This window comes from Netta rufina, assembly GCF_964035555.1.
Source record: "Netta rufina genome assembly, chromosome: 1".
NCBI lineage: Eukaryota > Metazoa > Chordata > Aves > Anseriformes > Anatidae > Netta > Netta rufina.
This window is the reverse complement of record NC_140123.1, coordinates 187,436,639-187,456,381: the sequence shown is the minus strand read 5'-3', so window position 1 is coordinate 187,456,381 and position 19,743 is coordinate 187,436,639. Positions and strand designations below refer to the sequence as shown.

Below are 19,743 nucleotides of genomic sequence, written 5' to 3'. Positions count from 1 at the left end.
ATATTTTGCAGTACTGAATGTAGGAAGGAGAAGAAGTAGATATGTGTAATGGTCTTTTAAAAAAACTCAAGTCTTGCAAAGGTGTATAAGGTATTTATTGATATATATATATATATATATACACATATATATATATATTCTGCAAAAGTAACCTGTGAATAATGCTCCTCCCATACTGCCATTCCCATTTGGCCTCTTTTCCTACCCAAGTAAAAATGAAGTCAACCTGCCTGACTGCAGAATTTGGCTGGTGACCATCTACTAGGAATGTTCATGGCATCTCCCTACCATCCAAGAATACCTTCTCAATTTACAAAGGATACAAATCTCAATATAGAACAGTTTAATTGTGGCATAAGGATGTGATTAATAAAATGTAGATAGAAATGACAAGCTCAAAGCAGATATGTACAGTTGTTGAAATATCTGTCCATTAAAATAGTATTTATTTTCATAACTATACAGAGCTGACAGTAACAAACTGCATTTAGGTATTTCCAAACCCAGGAAAAATAAACCTGTAATTAGTGAATATCACTTTCTAATTACAGATTTACATTTTTTCTTAAAACCAAATATTATAGTCCTCCCACAAGTACATTCATCCTTTGCTTTATTCTTAGCAACAAGGAAGAGTGATTCTTTACCTTCCTGGCAAAACTGACCCCAAACTGCTTTGTTTCATAAAATGAACATACCAACCAGAAATGGCAACCACAGTGATGTCCCCAACTTAAGTATCAGCTTGGATTCCAAAGACTAGCTATGCCTAAACAGTCCTTACTCCCCACCCCCCGCCCTTTTTTTATTTTCCTCTGTGTGAACCAATACCTTCTTTTAGTCTTTGGATTTAAATTGGCAGTTTTAAAGGAAAAGATGGATTCCATTTCAGAAAGCATTTCTACCTTACACTTAACTTAAATGGACAGAAATCAAGCCTTGCTATGGAACGAAAAGCAATTGCAGCTGAAATAAAGCAGAATTTCTGAAAGACTGTCCATGACAGTAAGATACGGAATTTCAGGAGAAGAAAAAAAAAACACTGACTGTCCTTGCTATCTTAAACTAAGGTCTGAAACAGACAACCAGAAGTAGCTGTATTTGCTCATGGTAATCTAAAGAGTTGATTTAAGTTGCATATAAAATGTGTTATTCACTTAAGCATAAGAATCATATTTAATTTAAAGAAAATCTTTGCTGTGAGGTATTCTTTGTCACCAAACCAGCAACTTTTGCAAACACCATTGTAATCTTCTGTGTTGTATGTTAAGCAGATAGTGACAACTTTCATTTTAAGACATAGCTGAGACTAATTATGTAACCAGCTAACTGAGAAAGCTGTGGCTAAACAGTCTTGCTGACATTGGTGATAAACTCAGTCTGTGGTTTTGTTCTTTTCCTGCAAATAGAAAGTGAAGTCATTGGTAAAAGAAAGACTCTTTGAATACTAAATTACAAGGAAACTTCTCCGGGGGGGAATTTAAGAATGAACATAATAAAGTGAGGAAGGCAGCACTAGTCTTTTGTGTAGCTTCTCTTGTATCTGGGAAAGTGCTTAGATGCAAGGGAAACACATGCTCACTCACATTGAAATTGAGATACAGTAAAGGAGTCCATGAATTTTATTATCAATCAATCAGCTTTCAGGCTCTTTAGCATTACAGAAAGAAGTAGAAGTGCTTAGGAATAGTGGTATAGTCCTAGAGCAGTTAACTATGGCACATTCTCCATCTTGTAATGGAGAATTCTCCAACGTGTAATCTGTTTCACCAAGGGGATGTGTGACAGGACCATGGATGGAGTAGAAAAAGGAACACGATCAAACTGCTCCCAAACATGTTATGTGCCTATGTTGCACTGATGTATTCTGAGGGCTTGAATGACACGGATGGTAAAGGAAAGAACTTGAGTAAGGTTCCAACTGTTCTCAGAGAAATATTTCTCTCATTAACAGAGAAATATATTTTATGTCTGATCCAGGACAACCATTCTCCAGCTCTCCTCACCCCCACATTCTCTTGAGACCCACAGCACATACAGGTATAAGGTAAATGCAGTATGGATAAAAATATAGCTCTGAATGCTTTAACAGAATCTGTGAATTGGAAATTATTCCTTGATCCTTTTTAGTTTGTAATGGAAGAGTGAGCTGTTTAATCCTATTTTGAACTTGCTTTTACTTTCGTCATCCAAATATCTTCTACCAGTAAGTCCTGCAACTTTTTGCATGCAATATGCAACTGCTTTATTTAGTTTTACACAAGCTCTCCTAAGCCTTATGCTACAGGACAGTGGTTATCCACCATCTCTGGGCTACTCCTGGTGCCACAACATTTTGACATTTGTGCCCAAATCTTTTGTTAGCCCTACTATTTACAGGAACAAATGTTGCTTGTAAGAAATTAAGTCAAGCTTCAAATGTGATGTTACACAACCTTCTATGACCTTCAGGGAATTTCATAAGACATGCTAAAATTTTGTTCTATAGCAGCATTATACACGTTCAATGCATTTTATTTACAACTCCATTCTGTGTTTGACTGTCATAGACACAACATAATTTACAGGTGGACCATACCATTTTTTTTTTTGCTTTGTTTATTTCAACCTTCAATTACTTGAATATGCTTGCTTCATTCCATTATGAAAAGCTGTAGCCTAAGCCAAGGCTATTTGTAATCAGTCAAGAAAAAGGAGTTTTATGAATGTTAATGACAAATTTATTATGTTGAAGTCCCTTTGTAAGTTCCTAGTAAGTTTTCAGACCATGTCTCTTTCCTGTACCACACCTGTAGCAACTCAAGGCTTCTTCCAACCCTAGCTCCTAAAAGCAAACTGGGTGCTTACGCAAGTTTGTAAAGGGAGTGGGAGATTTCCTTAATGTCCTCTTACAGCTGAGGGGGCTTAAACCCATGCTTTCTTCCATGAAAATATCCTGACATTAATGTATATTAAAAGAGAAAAACTCACTTGTGGAAGGTACTTGCTTTAAAGAAAGGCAACACAAGACATACAAGATGAGAGTATTATTTAAAAGAAAGGTGAGATTGGTTTTATTTTCTCTTCAAATGACTTTTTTTTTTTATTGAAAGTGGCCTTTGGGGAAAATCTGCAGTGATCTTTGCTGCAGTTTGGCAGGTGCCCCTTTCTTATTCAGAGTGTGGGTTACAGTAACACTCCCAGCCTGTGTTGTAGGGGGCTATACTTACTGACTGTCATGTCAGCTACGCAGCCCCTGGTGCTACAGTGTTGCATGGGTCATGATCTACAATCCCAGCCAGGTTTCAGATCGAAGAACTAAGCGCTTTCCAAGAACCACATATATAGCTCAAGATGTAACAGGACCTAAATAAACTTTAGAGACTGCCCAAAACTGCACTTCAGAATCTTTTCTGCCATTTACATATGCACTTTTATTTTCTTTTCTCTCTCCCCAACATATAAAAGTTATATATATACACACACACTAAACAGGCCAAATTGAGCTCATAGCTTCTACCTTCAGCAGCACCAAGGCTGCAAGCAGTAGTACACACTGTTACCACCGCCAGATATTTGTCTACACCTTGGGCATGATAAATTTTGCTTCAGGTTCTCAAGTTACAGCTTACACTGTGGGGGAGTTATATAAAGTAAATGATTAGGCTTAACATATAAGGACTTACATCCTTACTCAAAAGTTTTCCTTCATAGTGTTCCAAGTTCTCAGCTATTTGCACATTTACTTCCTTCTGTATCATGTGAATTAGTTGATGTCCAAATTGGCTCTGAAGGAAGCTGAGTTTTCTTCCAAAGACAAGTCAAATAGATAATACTTCAATGATTGCAATTTCAAGAGGAGCCAGGGACTGGACTGACAAGTTCTGCAGGTCGCCTTTGCCAGATCTTGGTGTGAGGAAGCCTGCACAACAGCCACCCACAGTGGAGCAGGCTCCACCCCACCAGATCAGTTCCTTGATACATAATCTAGAGGATAAAAAGAAAACATGATCCTAAAAACTGAAACATAATGCAGGTAAATGTAGTTCCTGAATGAAATATGCTCAAAGAGTGGAAAAAAAAAAGTTACTCAATAAGAATTTTTTACTCTTGAGTTCTCAGTCAGCAACAAATAGCTTTCTGCCCATTCTTACTTCACAAATAGTGATTTTTTACACTAGTGCAGTCCCTGTCATGTTACAAGTGGTTCTAACTGAAATGTTAAGTTTTCTTCCTTAGTTTACCCCTTAACTTCTTCCATTCTGCAGTCTAGGCAGACATCCCTAACAAAGACATCTAATAAAGAAGAGATTACAGAACATGCTATGTTACAGCATTTTAATTCCAAAAGGACTATTTAATAAAGAAACAAAACAACACCTATCATCTTCAAGTGTACTTGATTACATATTTTCATAGGTAAACTTTTGTACTGCAAATTAAGATACTGCAGTAGAGGGAAAATACTATTTAAAAAAAAAGTTTCCTGTGAAATCCAAGTTGTACTGCTTATTCATGAACTATTGGAATAAATATAACCAATGTTCAAGTCTGTTACAAGACAGTGCTTGCCAAGAGGTCCAACTGCTTTTTAGGTGAACCTTTCCCTTTAATTAGTTTGGTAGCCCACAGGGCACAATTAGGTATTGTGATGAAGCTACAATGAATATGGCTTTCCTATGCTGATAACATCATTCAAGTTTCACACAGGCAATCTGACAACTAAGGGGGTTACAGTCCAGCAGATAAATCAAGTAATGCATCTGTGCACATGTAGATTACATATCAAATTATTGCCATAGCACAATCCTGTTCCATAATGTATCTTATATAGGACAATTAGGACATACCTGTGCTGCATTATGAAACAGACAGCTACCCAAACCAAGTAGACAAGTTTTAATTAATAGCACTAAACTTGGAGGTAGCTTCTCTTAAACACACCTAATAATATCTAACTTGGTATTTGAGTATATATGGACTAGGAATGCATTGTACTATTAATGTAAGAAAGAGGACGGAGCTAAATATCGATAAGTACAAAGATTTTCTGTACCTTTTCACAGAAGCTGAATTGCAGTGCTGGAATGACAATTTTCTGTTGTCATACATTATTCAGTCATCAGCAAAGTTACATCAAAAGACTTAAAATTCACAGTCAGGATGATAAAGGAAGTTTTTCCAACAGTACTAATTTTGGCTTTAAGTTTAAAGTAAAAGGAGGTAGTGCAGTAAGGTTCAGCCCAATTTTACTGATGCCAGGTATATTTGCCAGTGGCCTGTGGGTTGTCTTGTAATGTGATATTTGAAGAGGGTTTGTTTCCATCAGTATGTGTGTGTAAGAAAACATCAGTTGGTCTCCTGGTTTAATATCTTCTCTTTTGTCATACCTGTAAGGAATACAGAAGGCTTGTTTACATTCATACAACTGCAACATTCTCAGTCACATCCCTTTTTAAAATCAATTAGTACTGGGAAAGAAAATGTTATTTTTGAAAAGTTTAGGGAACCAGTTGATCCGGGCAAGTCTTTCTACTGTTACTGTGGTCTACTTCAGGACTCCTAGAAAATTTCTCATCCAGTACTCTGAGTTTTGTGGAAAAAGCAGCAAAACCTAAGACTGCAGAAAACTCCGGACTTATTTCTAAGTTTTGTTCTACAAGAACTCATGTTTGAATTAGACTTTTTTTTTTTTTTTTTTTCCCAAAAGAGTTATGAAACACTTCAGCAGAAACCTCTCTTCTGGTATAGAAACATTAAAGTAGGAGCCCCAGAAAAGAGCAGGGAAGAGGCTTCCTTATACACTGCAGGAAGAACAGCCTGGCAATTATAGTGTTAACCCAGCATTGTTATTTGTTCAATTTCCTGATCTACTAAGTGTTAGTCAGGTCACTTTGGGTCAGCTTTTATAAACCTGTTTGAGTACCTTAACATAGATGTTATTAAATATATACACACACACATATATATGTATTTTATAAAAGCCAACTACTGAGTTTCCAAACTAACATGTCCACTGAGACATTTATTGAAAGGGTTTATATTCAGTCTAGCTGTAGAAAGACTTTAAGTGATGAGAAACCAAGTGACTTAAGCATTTAGCGGGGATGTGAGTAATTCAGGTGTAAGTTCAGTCACTCTGCCTGATCTAAGCTCAGAACTGAGCTGAAATTTCTTTCTCACAGAGATGTATGAACCTAATTTTCTACATCTTGAGCTTACTGTCCCATGAAGACACCGCGCTATTTCGCAACAGTTATTTATTCATTCACTGAAGATAGGAGAGGCAGGTAGAATTTATAGCCCAAAGGCTAGGATGCTCATACTGGACACTTCAGTCCTAATAGAGTCCTCAATCCAACATCTTCAAAAGGGTTTCCCCTTTTGAGTAAGTTAAATCAAGCCCACAACACTCCATAGACCATTGCTTCCTGTATTTCTGAAAGTGCGAGACCTGGGTTCAAATCTTCGGTCTATATTCCAAAAAGATATTCTATGCTAACAATGGGAAACAGTACAGATGATAGAGGTTAAGTTGCAGGTTACTTACCTTTAGTTTATGACATGACAGTCTCAGGTATCTAACTAACTATACAGAGCGTTCATATTCTGTAAGCCAAGTGAAGAGTGGTGTAGTTCACCCTTCCTGTTGCCCTTTTCTGCAAACTACTCTCCACCAGCTTTTGTAGCTCCTGTTCTTAGGTGCCTGACTCCTCCCACCCATTTCACAAGTAGCTTCTTCAAGTCTGTGGCTTTTGTTACTGCAGTGGACACCAGTAATGAAGTGGTGCAATCCCAACCCTAACCACTCTTAGATGCACCTAGGGATAAATCCTGGTTGCATCTTCTGCCATGTGTAACTTTTTTTTTTTTTTTTTTTTTTTATCTGGCTTCCCACTTGCCTGAATTCTCTATGAAAAACTGGAAACAATAACCTCACTATAATTTTACAGCATTCCCTGAGATAGCAAAGTCACTAACATTTAAGGTATTTAAAGCAACAAGCACTGTAGCGAACTGGAGGATTTGTGTGGATTATTAATGAAATGCAGAAGTAGACCTTGCACACCGAGTAGGTGCTTTCTTCTAAAAATCTTGCACACTCATTTAATCTGCTATTTCTAAAAAGGTTGTAATGCCAGTTAGGATAGTACGTGTGTTCAAGCTGGCAGAAAGAATAAAATACTTCATAGCAGCTTAACTAAGTACTAATTTTGCATTTTTTCATCAGCAAATAAAAGGCCTTTCATCTGGCTGCAAGGATTTCTGAATTTTATTATTTTTAAAATACTTTAAGCTTACACAGCATATTTATTCCTGGTTCAAAGAGACTGCACTAATTGAAGACAAGATTGTAACACCTGTTCTGTGTAAGAATCTGCACCAAGCTTCTTTCAGTCACCCTTTGAAGAAAAATAATGGATCCCTTGAATTTTTCTTGAGGCATATAGATCTAATCTAAGCACACCACTGAAAGCTTTTAACTTTTAAGACACTTCTATTTGTGGACTGTAGTTATCCTGATGAATCATCAGTCTTCATAGCCACTCCATCCATAAATCTGTCTATGAAGACGGTAGGTTAGTTTTCACCTATCTGAAAGACTGTCACATCCTTAGTTAACGAGAAAATGGACAGCTGGTGCCACTAACCCCTGCACTATTGTGCTGCCAGACAACATGGTAGTCCTGTGTATGATGCGCTGTTGAAGGTTTTGCCTGACCCTTTTTTGTGAAACCTTATGATAAATCAGCCCTCCCTTGAGGTCTTTTTATGATGGGGAAAAGATAAAACTGATACAAAGTACCCAATAGCTGCAAAGCTATGAACCATCCATCAGTGACGGGGATATTCATTTGCTTTTCAATCCCACTGCACTACAGCCTTGCAAGCAAAAAGTGAAGGAAAAAAGACAAAAACAAGACATCCAAACAAACAAAAACCCTCACCATCTGAAAAAGCCCATTGAAATTAAGCATTGTTTTAGGAGCAAAGTTGCATTTATAGTCACATTTAAGAGTAGTACATGTCTAAATATATTCAAAACCAGAATGTAACATTTTAGCTATCATACATGCTCCATCACTTGTACTCTAATAATTTAATGTCTCTTCCTGACTGTTCACATATTAAAACCTTCTCTAGATTGAACATGTAAAAAAAATGAAATAAACACTGGATTGGTAAATATGACAAATTCAGCTTTTAGCTGTCAGTACCATCACAACATTACAAGAAAGCACAACAATAAAGTAAGGCATAGCAAGCTAGATGATTCCTAGTTGTCCCAGAAGCACAGTTTTCCTTCAAGATACTTTTTATCTCAAAACATGCCAATAAATTAACTGTATTTCTTCATTTTATTCTGAACACCTCGGCTGGGAAGAAAACTCCACGTTCTGAATACATCTTAACAATAAACCAAAATCTGTTTGTACTGCTTTTGTTTTGTGCAAGTATAAAGTGAGGCTTCTCGTTTACATTTTAAATTAGAAACTCTGATTTCAGCTGATGAGGTAGGCCTAAGACCAGGAAGTTGTCCTTTTTGGTATACATCCTGAAAAGCAAACAATGCCATTCCACAAAAATCCCCTACTATTCGTTTAATAACGATTCTGATTCTTAGTATGGCTTGTACATCACTGCTGCTCATGGTAACAAAGCACTCAACTGCTCTCCCTCAGAGCTAATGAACGTGACCAATAGTCCACATGACAGCAACTTCAGTACCATCTATTTGAAGGATGTTCCACATTAAAATAGACTTTTAATATTAACACATAGATAAGCCTCACATTGCAACACATCACTTAAAAACAAATAAAATGAGATTTTCCCACAATTATATATACTGTTCTACAAAGAAAAATGTTCTTCTACTTTTGTTTTTTATAAAATCTAGTGAAATACCAAACATAGCTGTATTAAAGATATTTGGAGGTTTAGTAAGGTACTTTTTTTTTTTTTTAAACACTATTCTGATATCTTTAAAGATTCTATGATATTCAGGCAAAAAATAACCAATACAATTCAAAAACATTGCAGTGATCAATTCCTCAAGTGGCAGCACTGCATATTTCCAAATTCTTTAAAAATCTCTAAAGATTCACATTGTTCTTGACCTGGCTGAATAAATATGCTGTACCAAAAAACTAATTTGTGATGCTTGCCCTGTGTATATTAAAAAAACTAAAAGAAAAAAGGAAAAAAGCAGATGCTAATCTTCAGTTCAAAATACCATGTTCATAACATACCTCCAATCTGAATTGATTTCTAGAAACCGAGAGACTCCTGTTTGTGCTGCAGCCACATCAATATGAACGGAGACCTCTACATAAACAAAAAAAACATTTTAAAATTATTGTAAGAACACTCAGATTATTAAATAAACAGAGTAGGAACAGAAAATATACACAAAAACAGTACAAAGAAGCAATGTCCAATACATATAAAGATACACTATCACTAAAGTTACATTTGAAATTAGGTGAACATACCTCAGAACGGCTTTACATACCTGCTGTTGAAGGTACCAACTCATGAAGCTTCTGGATTGCTACTCCTCCGGGATAATTGAAATGTGAAACATATAACGATGTCCCTGAATAGGCAGCATTAACTACAAGATGCATTATAACAAAAAAAGATCCAAGTTTATACAGCCAGGACTTCCGATAGTTATTCAGGCTGTTGAGAGGGGAAAAAAAATAAATAAGACTTACTTTTGTTTCATAATGGTCATTGATTATTGTTATAAAACTTTTATGAAAACCCCACTGCTAGGTAATAAAGATCAGTACAAAATTTATTAGAATTGTGTATAAGGAATGCATTTATTATTAATTGCTACAAGACTAGCTTCTAGTGACAAACACATTTCAATATTCTCATTAATAAAGCTATTGAAAGCTTATCAGTAAAACTATTTCTGTGTTTTTAACTTCTAGCTATGAATGTATTCTCCTCCAAATAAGTTCAGAGTTCAACTTAAATTTGTATACTCAATATACCCAAGTTTAACTATTTAATACAAACTCCGTATTTCATAAGCTCCACTAATTAAACTACCTTCTGAGGAAAGTTATGTTAACAGCATACTAGTACCCTGGAGTGTCTTTTTCTCTGGTGAATAAAATAAACTGAATTGCAATAGCATGATAGAAAAACCAGAACTCTGCTCTTGACTCTGCCATAGACTTGCCAAATTATCCTTCCAAATCCTATCGGTTTTCTTTCTTAGTTTCCCTCACTAGTAGCATGGGTACGATGATGCAGACCTCTTTTCTAGAGCATCTCTAGATCTTAAGATAACCCAGACTCCAAGATAGAAAGACGTGCATAAAAGTAGTAGTAACAACTTTACTTCTTTTTTACATTTTCAGAAAGAAAAAAAGTAATTTTAAACTTACATTCGTGAGCATACTTTAGCAGCCACTATGTTGAAGACCGGGAAAGTATACATGATAAAACGCAACTCTTTGTGTGGGAGAAATGAATACAAGAAAATAAAGCCCAGTGCTGGCAAAAGTAATATCCGAGTTCTCTTTTCTGCTGCACCTAAAGGTACAAATATAATGCTGCATCCCAACGCACGAGGCAGGGCTGAATAGAAATACCACAAGAAGGGGGAAGTCTTCAAGGTGAAAAGGAGAGTTAAGGATGCTCTCACTAGCAAGTAAAGTACCTATTCTTTACAGTAGCATACATAAATTTTACAAATATGCAGTAGATTTTTTCTGTATCTTACAAATACCCTTTTTTGTATAACACAAATCACTTGGGATATGGTTTACTCCCTTACTCTTTAAGAAATAAAAGCAGTTGCCTAGTTACTTGCCTATCGTCCAGTGGAGGTATATCAAACAACGCTAATAATAAGGAAATATAGAAAAATTACGGGGAAGAAACCTGGATTTATACTGGTAGAACACGAAGAAGCAAAAAGAAAAAGTAAACAGAATAAAGTTTAAATTTAAGGAAAGGTCTAAGAAATGGACATTGCCTCATACACTTCAAATAAATTCAACTTTTCATTAAGTATTTTGTCAACACCAAAACTGAGTCTCAGGAATAGGTTTTTGCTTTAACTGACAGTGTTAAAGACCTTTTTCCCCTCAATGTTTCAAAGGATACTCCCCAGTTGGAACTTTTGTTTAAAACTGTATTATACCAGAGCACTTTCCCTTCAGGCCACACAAGTTGTCTCCAGAACAGAGAATCCACAGCCACTGTTAGCCCTGAAAGAATTAAATACAAATCTGGGTGAATTAAAAAACAGAAAACCAAACAAGCACATCCACAGTGCACACTGACTGACAAGAATAACACAAACTGGAACATGTACTGTAAGCCTCACCCAAAGCCACAGAGTAGGTTGAATCTGTCAGTCTTGTAATGGAAATGCAGGAGAGGGAGGCACTTCTTAATGCAAGTCTTAATAGAAGCATGTCAGATAGGAATCTGATTTGAGATTTTCCCCCACTCCAACCCCAGGTGTGAAATACAATGGTTTAATTAAAGTTTGTTTTAAAAAGAATGTTAGAGCATTAAGTATAATGAATGGTAAGGAATACGTTTTAACTTAAATGATACTAAGTGGATTTTTATTGTAAAGCTGATAAGTTAAGAATTCTGTTACTATTTATTAGGTGGGAGGGAAGAATGATAAGGGATTAAAGGCAGACAAAGAGCAGCAAATCCATCAGTCCCATCTCCTCCACTCAGCTCTGTGAGAATTGCTCTGGTATTTGCAAGCTTTGCCAAGGTGAGATTGGGAGTACTAGTCAAAATTCCCATTGGGCTTCTTACACTATGAGGTACCTCCAAACGCACATGCAATGATCATTCATTGTTTCTACTGTCCACACTGTGCAAAGCACAGCACACTACCAGAGTTCATCATCAGCCATCTGATGACAGCATTTTTATTAGGTAGGCTGGCAGAAAAGCTTACTTATGTGCACAAGCTTTCTGGGAAAATTTCTCAAACTATTGCAGATAATCACACAAGCTGTTCAAATTAATGTAATAAAGAAACAGCAAAACAAAAGAGAATTTTCTGAAACCTCAAGCACCCACAAAGCTGAACTGTGACTCTCCCCACAACCCTTTTGCTCAGCATCTATGTCTGTCACACTTCTATTTTATCCAGGTTTCAGTTTGTCATCACAGCAATAGATACTACAGCTGATGATGCACCTGTGACTAAAGACAGGTACTAATTATACTGAACTAAACATGCACATCCAAGCCAGGACTTTAGATACTGTAAGCATCTAAAGGCAGAGGTCATAGAATCTTTCTACAGCTCTGTGCACAATTAGTTCCTCACTCACAAACATTCTAAGAAATAATTATGTTTGCGGTGTTACTAGCAAATGGGATCACACACAAAAAAAACAAAGCCACAAGGGCCAGGTCACCAGAGAAGACAGGCAAATCTCCAGAATTCCACTAAATTTAGTATGTGGCTTTTTTTTTTTTTTTTCCCTTAAGCAAATACTTACCCAAACAAAAAATTCCAGCAGGAACAGCATGGGAAAGCACCTTCAAAACGGAGACTCTTTTAGTTAATAATGTTACCAGAAGCATGAGGCCTAAGAATATGGCGAGCTCTGATCTGAAGATTATAATTGCCAAAGCTGAGAACCAAACAAACTGCCTCTGCTTCTGCTGTATCCAATATGTCAATGCCAGCAGCACTGTAAAAATAAAACAAACCTGTCTGAATTATTTGTTTCCTACAAGGTAACGCTTTTATTAATACAGGCACCTTGTTACTCAAACTTCCCACCCCTTGCCACCTTGGTCTTCCTATTATTTCTGGTCCAGACATTCTCCCTCATCAGAGAAACTAATAAAAGAAATATGTTTTAGAAAAAACAAGCAACATACTATAGCTGGTGATTAAGTAATCAGGAAAAGCATAACCAGTGAAGGAACATCTGGCAACTCTTTCTAAACAGTACATTTAATAGCTTTTGATCCCCATCTCCTTCAAACTTAAGGGAGTACTAAAAGCCTTTCAAACTAAGGCTCATAATTATTATTGCTCAATATCTGCTGAAGAGTTAGGTTTCTCTCCCCAGGGAAGTGATCATGGCACCGAGCCTGCTGAAGTTCAAGAATCATTTGGACAATGCTCTCAGACACATGGTCTGGTTTTTTTTGGGTGGTCCTTTAGGGGACCCAGGAGTTGGACTCAATGATCCTTGTGGGTCCCTTCCAACTCGGCTATTCTATGATTCTTCTCTTGGATAAGCATATCCTCTATTAATGAGAACTGGAACCTACTTCAAATATGAAAATGAGACTACCGATGATCACTGAGGAAGAAGGAACTCTAAATCCATTTGCATGGTTAGCCAGAGATGCACTCTATCTCCACAGATGAAGTTACCTCTACGTTTTTACAGTTCAAATCACACGATAACACTGACTATACTGTAAAGCAGTCATGAACCCTAAGCAAAATACAAGAGAACAATACCAGTTGATTACTTGTGAAACAGTTAACAGTACAGACACATAAATGAACTTGTATTTTCTAATATCTACAAAAAGGATCTGGAAAGTTTGCTACTATACAATGTTTATTTGACAATTCAATCATTCTTTGTACTGTTTTCAGTTCAGCTCTACACAGGTTCTTATACCAACCTCATGATTTTATTAGCTGAACAGCTTCCACTGAAGCATTAAGTGACTAAGCTAATATCTGTCATACACAGTTAATTTTTCCTCTTGTCATCTCTGGGAAAAAACTTGTATGTGTAAGGGTAGGGTTTTGGTCTTGATTTTTTTTTTCCTGTCTCTTTAAGTGTACAAACTGCTACATTTAACTCCAGAAGAGGAAGGTGGAGAGTTTGCTGTGGGAGTCTGTTACAGAGTCTCACGAGAAAGCTGTTTCCTGTGTAGATTAAGTTCACAGATTTTCTTTCTCTCTTTTTTTTTTTTTTTTTTTTTTAAACTGCAGGTGTACCTACTGCCTTTTCAATGCCTCTGTTTTATGCAGAGATGTGTACTCAAGACTGTCTGACAAACTCCATGTATATTCAGATTCAATACAACTAGATTCAACAGTCATTGTAAGCATGCACAGTAAAAAAGAAAAAAGCCACACTTGCTTAAGTTTTCTCACCTCATTATCACACCATATAACCAAGTATATATATATATAAATTTGGTCTAACCATACTTTTTTCTATATTTTAACTATCCACACCAGATTTTTTTTTTTTATATTTTAAAATTATTTCTATGCAAATACTTACCAAAAGGAAGTGCAAACACATTAGGAAGGGTTCGTGTACAGTAAAACATCAAATGAAACTGAGTAACAGTTATGAGACAAAAGACGGTTGATGTAGTTGCTCCAAACTGCTTTCTAACTTCTTTTTGCAACTTCCATAACGTGTAAATCACACTGAGCCCCAAGCTTCCTCGGACTATTAGAAGAATAAAAGTGGTAAAATATGAGTGATATCAGATTGATCTCTCATGGACAAACATGTACTTAATAGGAAGTTATTAAGAATAATACAAAAGATCTCACAATATAAGCCACTCTAAAGAAGAAGAAGAAAAACACCTACCCGCATTAATTTATTTAGTTTAACCCACTTTTAACTTGCCTGATACTTTTCCACAGAGGTCAATGCTTCTATGCCCAAGTCAAACAATATTTTCTGAAGTCTTCATGCAAGTATACATGAGAATGTATTCTCTGAAGACACTTGCTTCTTCTACACTGTTAGACATCTGTTAGCAAAAAACTTTCTCTGTGCTGCTAATTAGTCCAAAAAACAGAGGTAAAATTTGGCTCTAAGTAACTATAGTTTGCAAAATCCCTCATTACAAAAAAGAGTTTTAATCACTGATCCAAACACTGACTGTTACAACAACGTTAAACATTAAAACAAGTTTGAATATATGTACGTTTACTACTGGACTGAAGTTCTCATACCTATCAGCTGGGAGTAAAACTTGGACATTTTAAACAGAGAGAGTACGTATATTGCAGGGCTGGAAAGAGCAGCGATAAAAATTGGTCCAAGGAACGTTCTTGGGACAACTCCAGGAAATTCATGATGGTCATACTGCAAAAGGGAAAACATAAGTAAGATTGCCAAACCAGAAAGAAAGGAAAATCAGGATAAATCGTATTCATGTTGCATTTATCCTACTCATACAGAAGGATGTTGCAGGCTTTAACAGCATCCACAGAAGAACACTTTTTTTTCAACTCACCTTATCCAAGTCCAGCTGGTGGTACACAACATCGTGGATGGCCTGTAGGTTAAAGCTTTCCTCCACTTTTGTGAATGGACAGACAGTTAAATGAACAAAGGCCACAACAATCATCATCAGCAGCAGTGGGAATGACCTCCCACTCGAACTCCTCTTCTGAGCCATCCTGGGACTGAAACTTGCATATATTCTATTATTTTTAAAGATTAAAAGACCATACATTAATAAAACATCATGAAGCAAGCAAACTAACAAATGAGATTGATAAGCTTGGTTCATACAGGAAGAAAAAGTACTACAGTAATATACAAGTCTAAACAAAGAATCATTTGAATCACGTATCACAATTTCTGTATGCATTCAATGAATAACATAGATAGTAAAGACATATTCAGGCTGCGTTTCAGGATTTGTGCCGTCTTCTGCAAGTGCAAAGACTTAATTTTCAATCTACAAGACATCAGACAACACAGACCCTATTTAAGGAGACATTTCCCTTTGTGCCCCATACTGCCACCACTGCCAAGAGCACCATCTCAATTATGTCTGTGTTTTGTGGGAGAGACAGCTTTGTAATTTACTCTCACTTTAATCTCACACTGGAATTACACACGATCTTTAGAACATACTATCTCTCTTGTCTGGGACTCTGAAGTTCGTGGGAGAAGAGGCTTGAGAATGATTAATTGTTCAGAACAGAGTACTTTGAACTTTTGAGTTTGCTAGCTTGCCAGTGGCTAGGTCTAGAATCAGCAAGAAAAGGATGAATCCCCCTTGGCACCCACACCATGACTGGGTCAGCATCATCCGAACCCAGACCTTTACACTCCTACTTGGAAATAAAGGCCATCTGTCCCCTGTGCTTTGTTTCATGACTCTATGGTGACCCATACTTATGGTATTAACTGTGATGTATTTTAGGCAACATCGAGGGCACATGAAGCACAGGTATTTTAATGATTATGCAGCTCATCTTTACTAGTTTCAGTTTACAGAACAGTAAAAAGAAGAAAAAGTTCTGTTGCATGTCCATTTTGAGCAAAAACATAGCAGTCTACTTCCTATTAATTTAAGCTTCCCACTTTTCTGAGTTTACAGTTTACTAAGAGATGAGATTTTGTTTGTTACTTGTTTCCCTGCAAACAGAAGAAGAATAAACTTTTAACCTAACATCTTTAAGGTACAATTGGAATTTTGGTTAGAGATGTTTTCTTCTGTGTTTTGGTAGACCAAACAGATGTAAGATAGCTGGCAAATTTATTAAGATTACTTAGCAACTGCCTCCTAGAGTTACCTTTGATACATCCAATTGATACGTCCTGCTCATTAGTAAAAATAAACAGATAAAGCAACCTAAACATTCCTTTTTTCCACAGCTAACACCAGTTAATCCTGAGATTTATGTAATCCCTGTAAATTGTATGTATCTACATATTAAACTATACATACACACACGCGTTCCTACATTTATCATGTAATAATTTTCTACTTCTTGTAATTCCTACTGCTATGAAGCTCTAATCCCAGGCACAAAGACAGAGTTCTGTGGTAAGTCTTATATTTTTTGGATTGATTTGCGATATTAGAAGCCTAAGTAAACACAACATCCCAGGAAGTAGAACGTCTTTTTATCCTGTGCCTAGTATTTTAAAACATAAACAACAGGAATAAAAATACAGGGATGGATAAAATTAAGTTATGCTAAGGCAGAATCATTTTTCCACAGCAGCAGTAAAAGAAATATTGGACTACCACCAGCAGCACTTAGAGAAGTGCTTGGTAGGAATTAAGCCTCTGTGCAGTGCATCTCATGCACATTCTTGCCTCTGGAAAGCTCTCTTGTTGAATTCTTCCATTAGGTACAGAGACATCTCACATTTCTGGCCAAATCCACCCAAGAGAAAAACGGACACTGAAGGATCAGTCTAGCTCAGGCTATACAGCAAAACAGGCATTTGAACAACTTGACTTTCACGTGAAGCAGATGTAGTACAGCAGCAGGTTGGGTTTTCCTCAATGACAATTTTCAGCTTAACATTTCAGATATTTTGGGTTATTTTACAAAGATTTTTGGGGTCCTAGGTGTCAAACAGCTTTATGTTTTCATTCTTAATTACATCATCTGCCTAAGAAAAAAGTTACTAGTATAGACTGCTACTGCTATCTTTAACTGATCAGCACATAACCCCTTACTTCTAAATTGCAGTGAAGCTGCATATCCCAAACACAGCTTATCACAACACTCCCCCCGAATCTTGTTGACTCCGGTCCTAGCATACGCCTGAAGTAAGCAAGCTTGCCAGTACACTCTTAGATTTTCAAGATAACTGTATGCATTATACATACTAAATTCCCTGAAGGGAAACACACTAGAAGATTAAAAAACAGAGCATGAAGACAACACCTAGGTTTCTGAGATAAAGTCTAACAAATTTAATGATCATGTCAAGTCTCAAGATAACCAGCTCTGTCAAAAACTGATGTTGGCAAAGCTTAAGATTCAAGTGGAATTTATCAGACAAGTAGACGCCGAATTTGATGTTTAGAATAAATTTGCTACATAAACACAAAATGCATGCAGTTTACAGCTTTTATTTTTAAAATGTCAAAAAGCACAAAAACATAATTTCACTTAATAAAGAATTTTAAATAATGATGGATAGAGGAATATAGTAAGCAAATACAAATATTTTCACGTCATTAACATTCTGACAACTTTTGAAGAATCTTAATCAGAGCTACACAACACAGCAGTACTTATACCTTCCCCCCCCACGCCTCGCAAAGGTCTGCCTCAAGATTGAATCTTGAAAGGCTGAGATTTTCAATGTGGGGAATTCACCCCTTCCTGGAATTAAGTTGGTTGTCAATATTTTTTTTCCTCATAAAAAAGCCTAGAACATTTTTTCCCCAAGCAGACTTTTTCAATACTTTTTCTGCGGAAGTGTCATTAGTTCCAAGAATGGACTTCTCATGAACAATCTATTATATTTGGCTCACTTATGTGTTTTGGACACGCTTTGGGATAATTATGTTAAGAGCTTGGCAGCCAACCTGAATGCTGAACTTATCTGCAGAGACTGCATTTCACCCCCTCGCATGCTCTGTCTGGGAGCATCCAGGCAGAACCACCAAGAGCATCCCAACACGAGGTCCTCCCCTTTTGGCTTGTGTAGAATGTACACAGTATTATCAATAATTTTTATATTATTGCCATGCTTTCATAGCTGTTTCAACTTTGCTTTAAAGCTGACCTCCAAAAGAGGTCAGATTTGAGCCTTGTAGTTGCTGGGATCGCTTTTTCTTCTTTTATAAAAAGGAAGATGACAGTTGCTATTTTATATACCTATCCTCATGAGTCTGGGGACTTAGTAAAAGGAAGAAAAAGCAACAGAGATGAGAAATTTCAGCCAAGAAACAAAGACTGTGACAGTACTAGCTACGAAGGCACTACGCAGTTATGCAGAAGATGTTAACTCTTGGGACTGAGGAAGTGACACAGAATGCTACAGATTCCAAAACCAACCAGCAAAAACCAACCCACCACCCCCCCCACACCCGCCCGGCCGCTAGGTGACCACCGAGGCCATCCACACAGCCTGCGACCCCCCTCTAGCGGCGGCGGCGGGCACCAGCCTACCTCTGTGTCAGCCGGGGGGGAGCAGCGTGCGGAGCCGGGCCACCTGCAGCCGCCCGGCTCTCTCCTCTTTCCTTCAGCCGTCAGTGACCGAGGTGCAGCGACGTCGCGGCTACTGAGCTGTGAACAGAAGAAACCCTTAATTAAGGGCGCTGCGTGTCACATATGACAGCCCTCATTAGCAATTAACACCTTCGTTCTGTCCTGGAGGCCCTCGGCCTTGCTTAGCAGTCGCACAGCGGACACCTGCAGCCGGTCTGTGCGCCCCGCGCGTTAATCGCGAAGCTGAGACCGCAGCCCCCGCGCCCCCAGGCCTCTCTCCGCGGCTTCACCTCCCCCCCCCGCGCCCCGCACAGCCGGGGAACGCCTCGGGGGCCGCCCCCCACCCTGGCCCACCTCAGGGACTCGCTTGCAGGAGCCCGCTCTGAGCCCAGGGCGGGGCGGGGCCGGCCGCTGCCTCTCCTCCCCCCGGTCGCCCCCCCGTGTCCCGGCCCCGGCCCTCGCTCACTGCCACCGCCTCACAGCGGGCGCCGCCGGAACGGGGATGAGGGACGCCGCGCCCACGTGACCCGCCCCCCCGGCGGCCATGTTAGGTGAGGGCACAGCACGTTCCACCCCCCCTCCCAGCCCCACACGCATCCCCTCTATTCTGAAGCAGCCGCAGAGGAGAAATGGCGGCCAGCTCTGAAGCCGGCGCGGGGAGCGCGGCTGCCCTCACCCACCATGGCGACGCGGCGCTCAGCCGCTGGGCACCACCCCGCCACCCCCGGCTCCCAGCGCACGCGGGGGACTCCGATTGGCCCGCAGCGTGGCGGGCGCCGGTTGGACCACGTCCCTCCTCTCCGCCTGCCTCCGCCAATGGGCGCCGGCGGGCCGAG

The 19,743-nt window shown here is 38.4% G+C and overlaps 1 protein-coding gene across 4 annotated transcripts; it reads right to left on the bottom strand.

Annotated features, from left to right (window-relative positions):
- Positions 1 to 159: 159 nt before the first annotated feature.
- ALG12 (ALG12 alpha-1,6-mannosyltransferase) lies at positions 160 to 19,653 on the bottom strand. Of its 4 annotated transcripts, XR_014618771.1 has the most exons (12): positions 19,262 to 19,392; positions 18,869 to 18,985; positions 15,229 to 15,418; positions 14,945 to 15,077; positions 14,253 to 14,426; positions 12,486 to 12,680; positions 11,113 to 11,216; positions 10,389 to 10,612; positions 9,497 to 9,666; positions 9,234 to 9,309; positions 5,036 to 5,369; positions 160 to 3,966 (listed from the first exon to the last, which is right to left on the bottom strand). XR_014618771.1 is itself a non-coding variant. In XM_084293755.1 (11 exons), exons 3-11 carry the CDS (start codon positions 15,391 to 15,393, stop codon positions 5,138 to 5,140), a joined length of 1,473 nt encoding a protein of 490 aa, XP_084149881.1. In that variant the 5' UTR covers positions 15,394 to 15,418; positions 18,869 to 18,985; positions 19,588 to 19,653; the 3' UTR covers positions 160 to 5,137. The 4 variants fall into 4 exon arrangements, 3 of the variants coding, with proteins under 3 accessions (XP_084149881.1, XP_084149882.1, XP_084149880.1); XM_084293755.1 differs by lacking the exon at positions 19,262 to 19,392 and adding an exon at positions 19,588 to 19,653 and having other exon boundaries at positions 160 to 5,369; XM_084293756.1 differs by having other exon boundaries at positions 160 to 5,369; positions 19,374 to 19,449.
- Between the last annotated feature and the right edge of the window lie 90 nt (positions 19,654 to 19,743).

Excerpts from the sequence above, each read along its gene's own strand:
- ALG12 (XM_084293755.1), bottom strand. The coding sequence starts at position 15,393 with ATGGCTCAGAAGAGGAGTTCGAGTGGGAGGTCATTCCCACTGCTGCTG. Across the intron at positions 9,667-10,388 it reads GCTAAAGTATGCTCACGAAT|CCTGAATAACTATCGGAAGT; the intron begins GTAAGTTTAAAA and ends CCCTCTCAACAG. Across the intron at positions 9,310-9,496 it reads GTTGGTACCTTCAACAGCAG|AGGTCTCCGTTCATATTGAT; the intron begins GTATGTAAAGCC and ends TTGTTTATGTAG.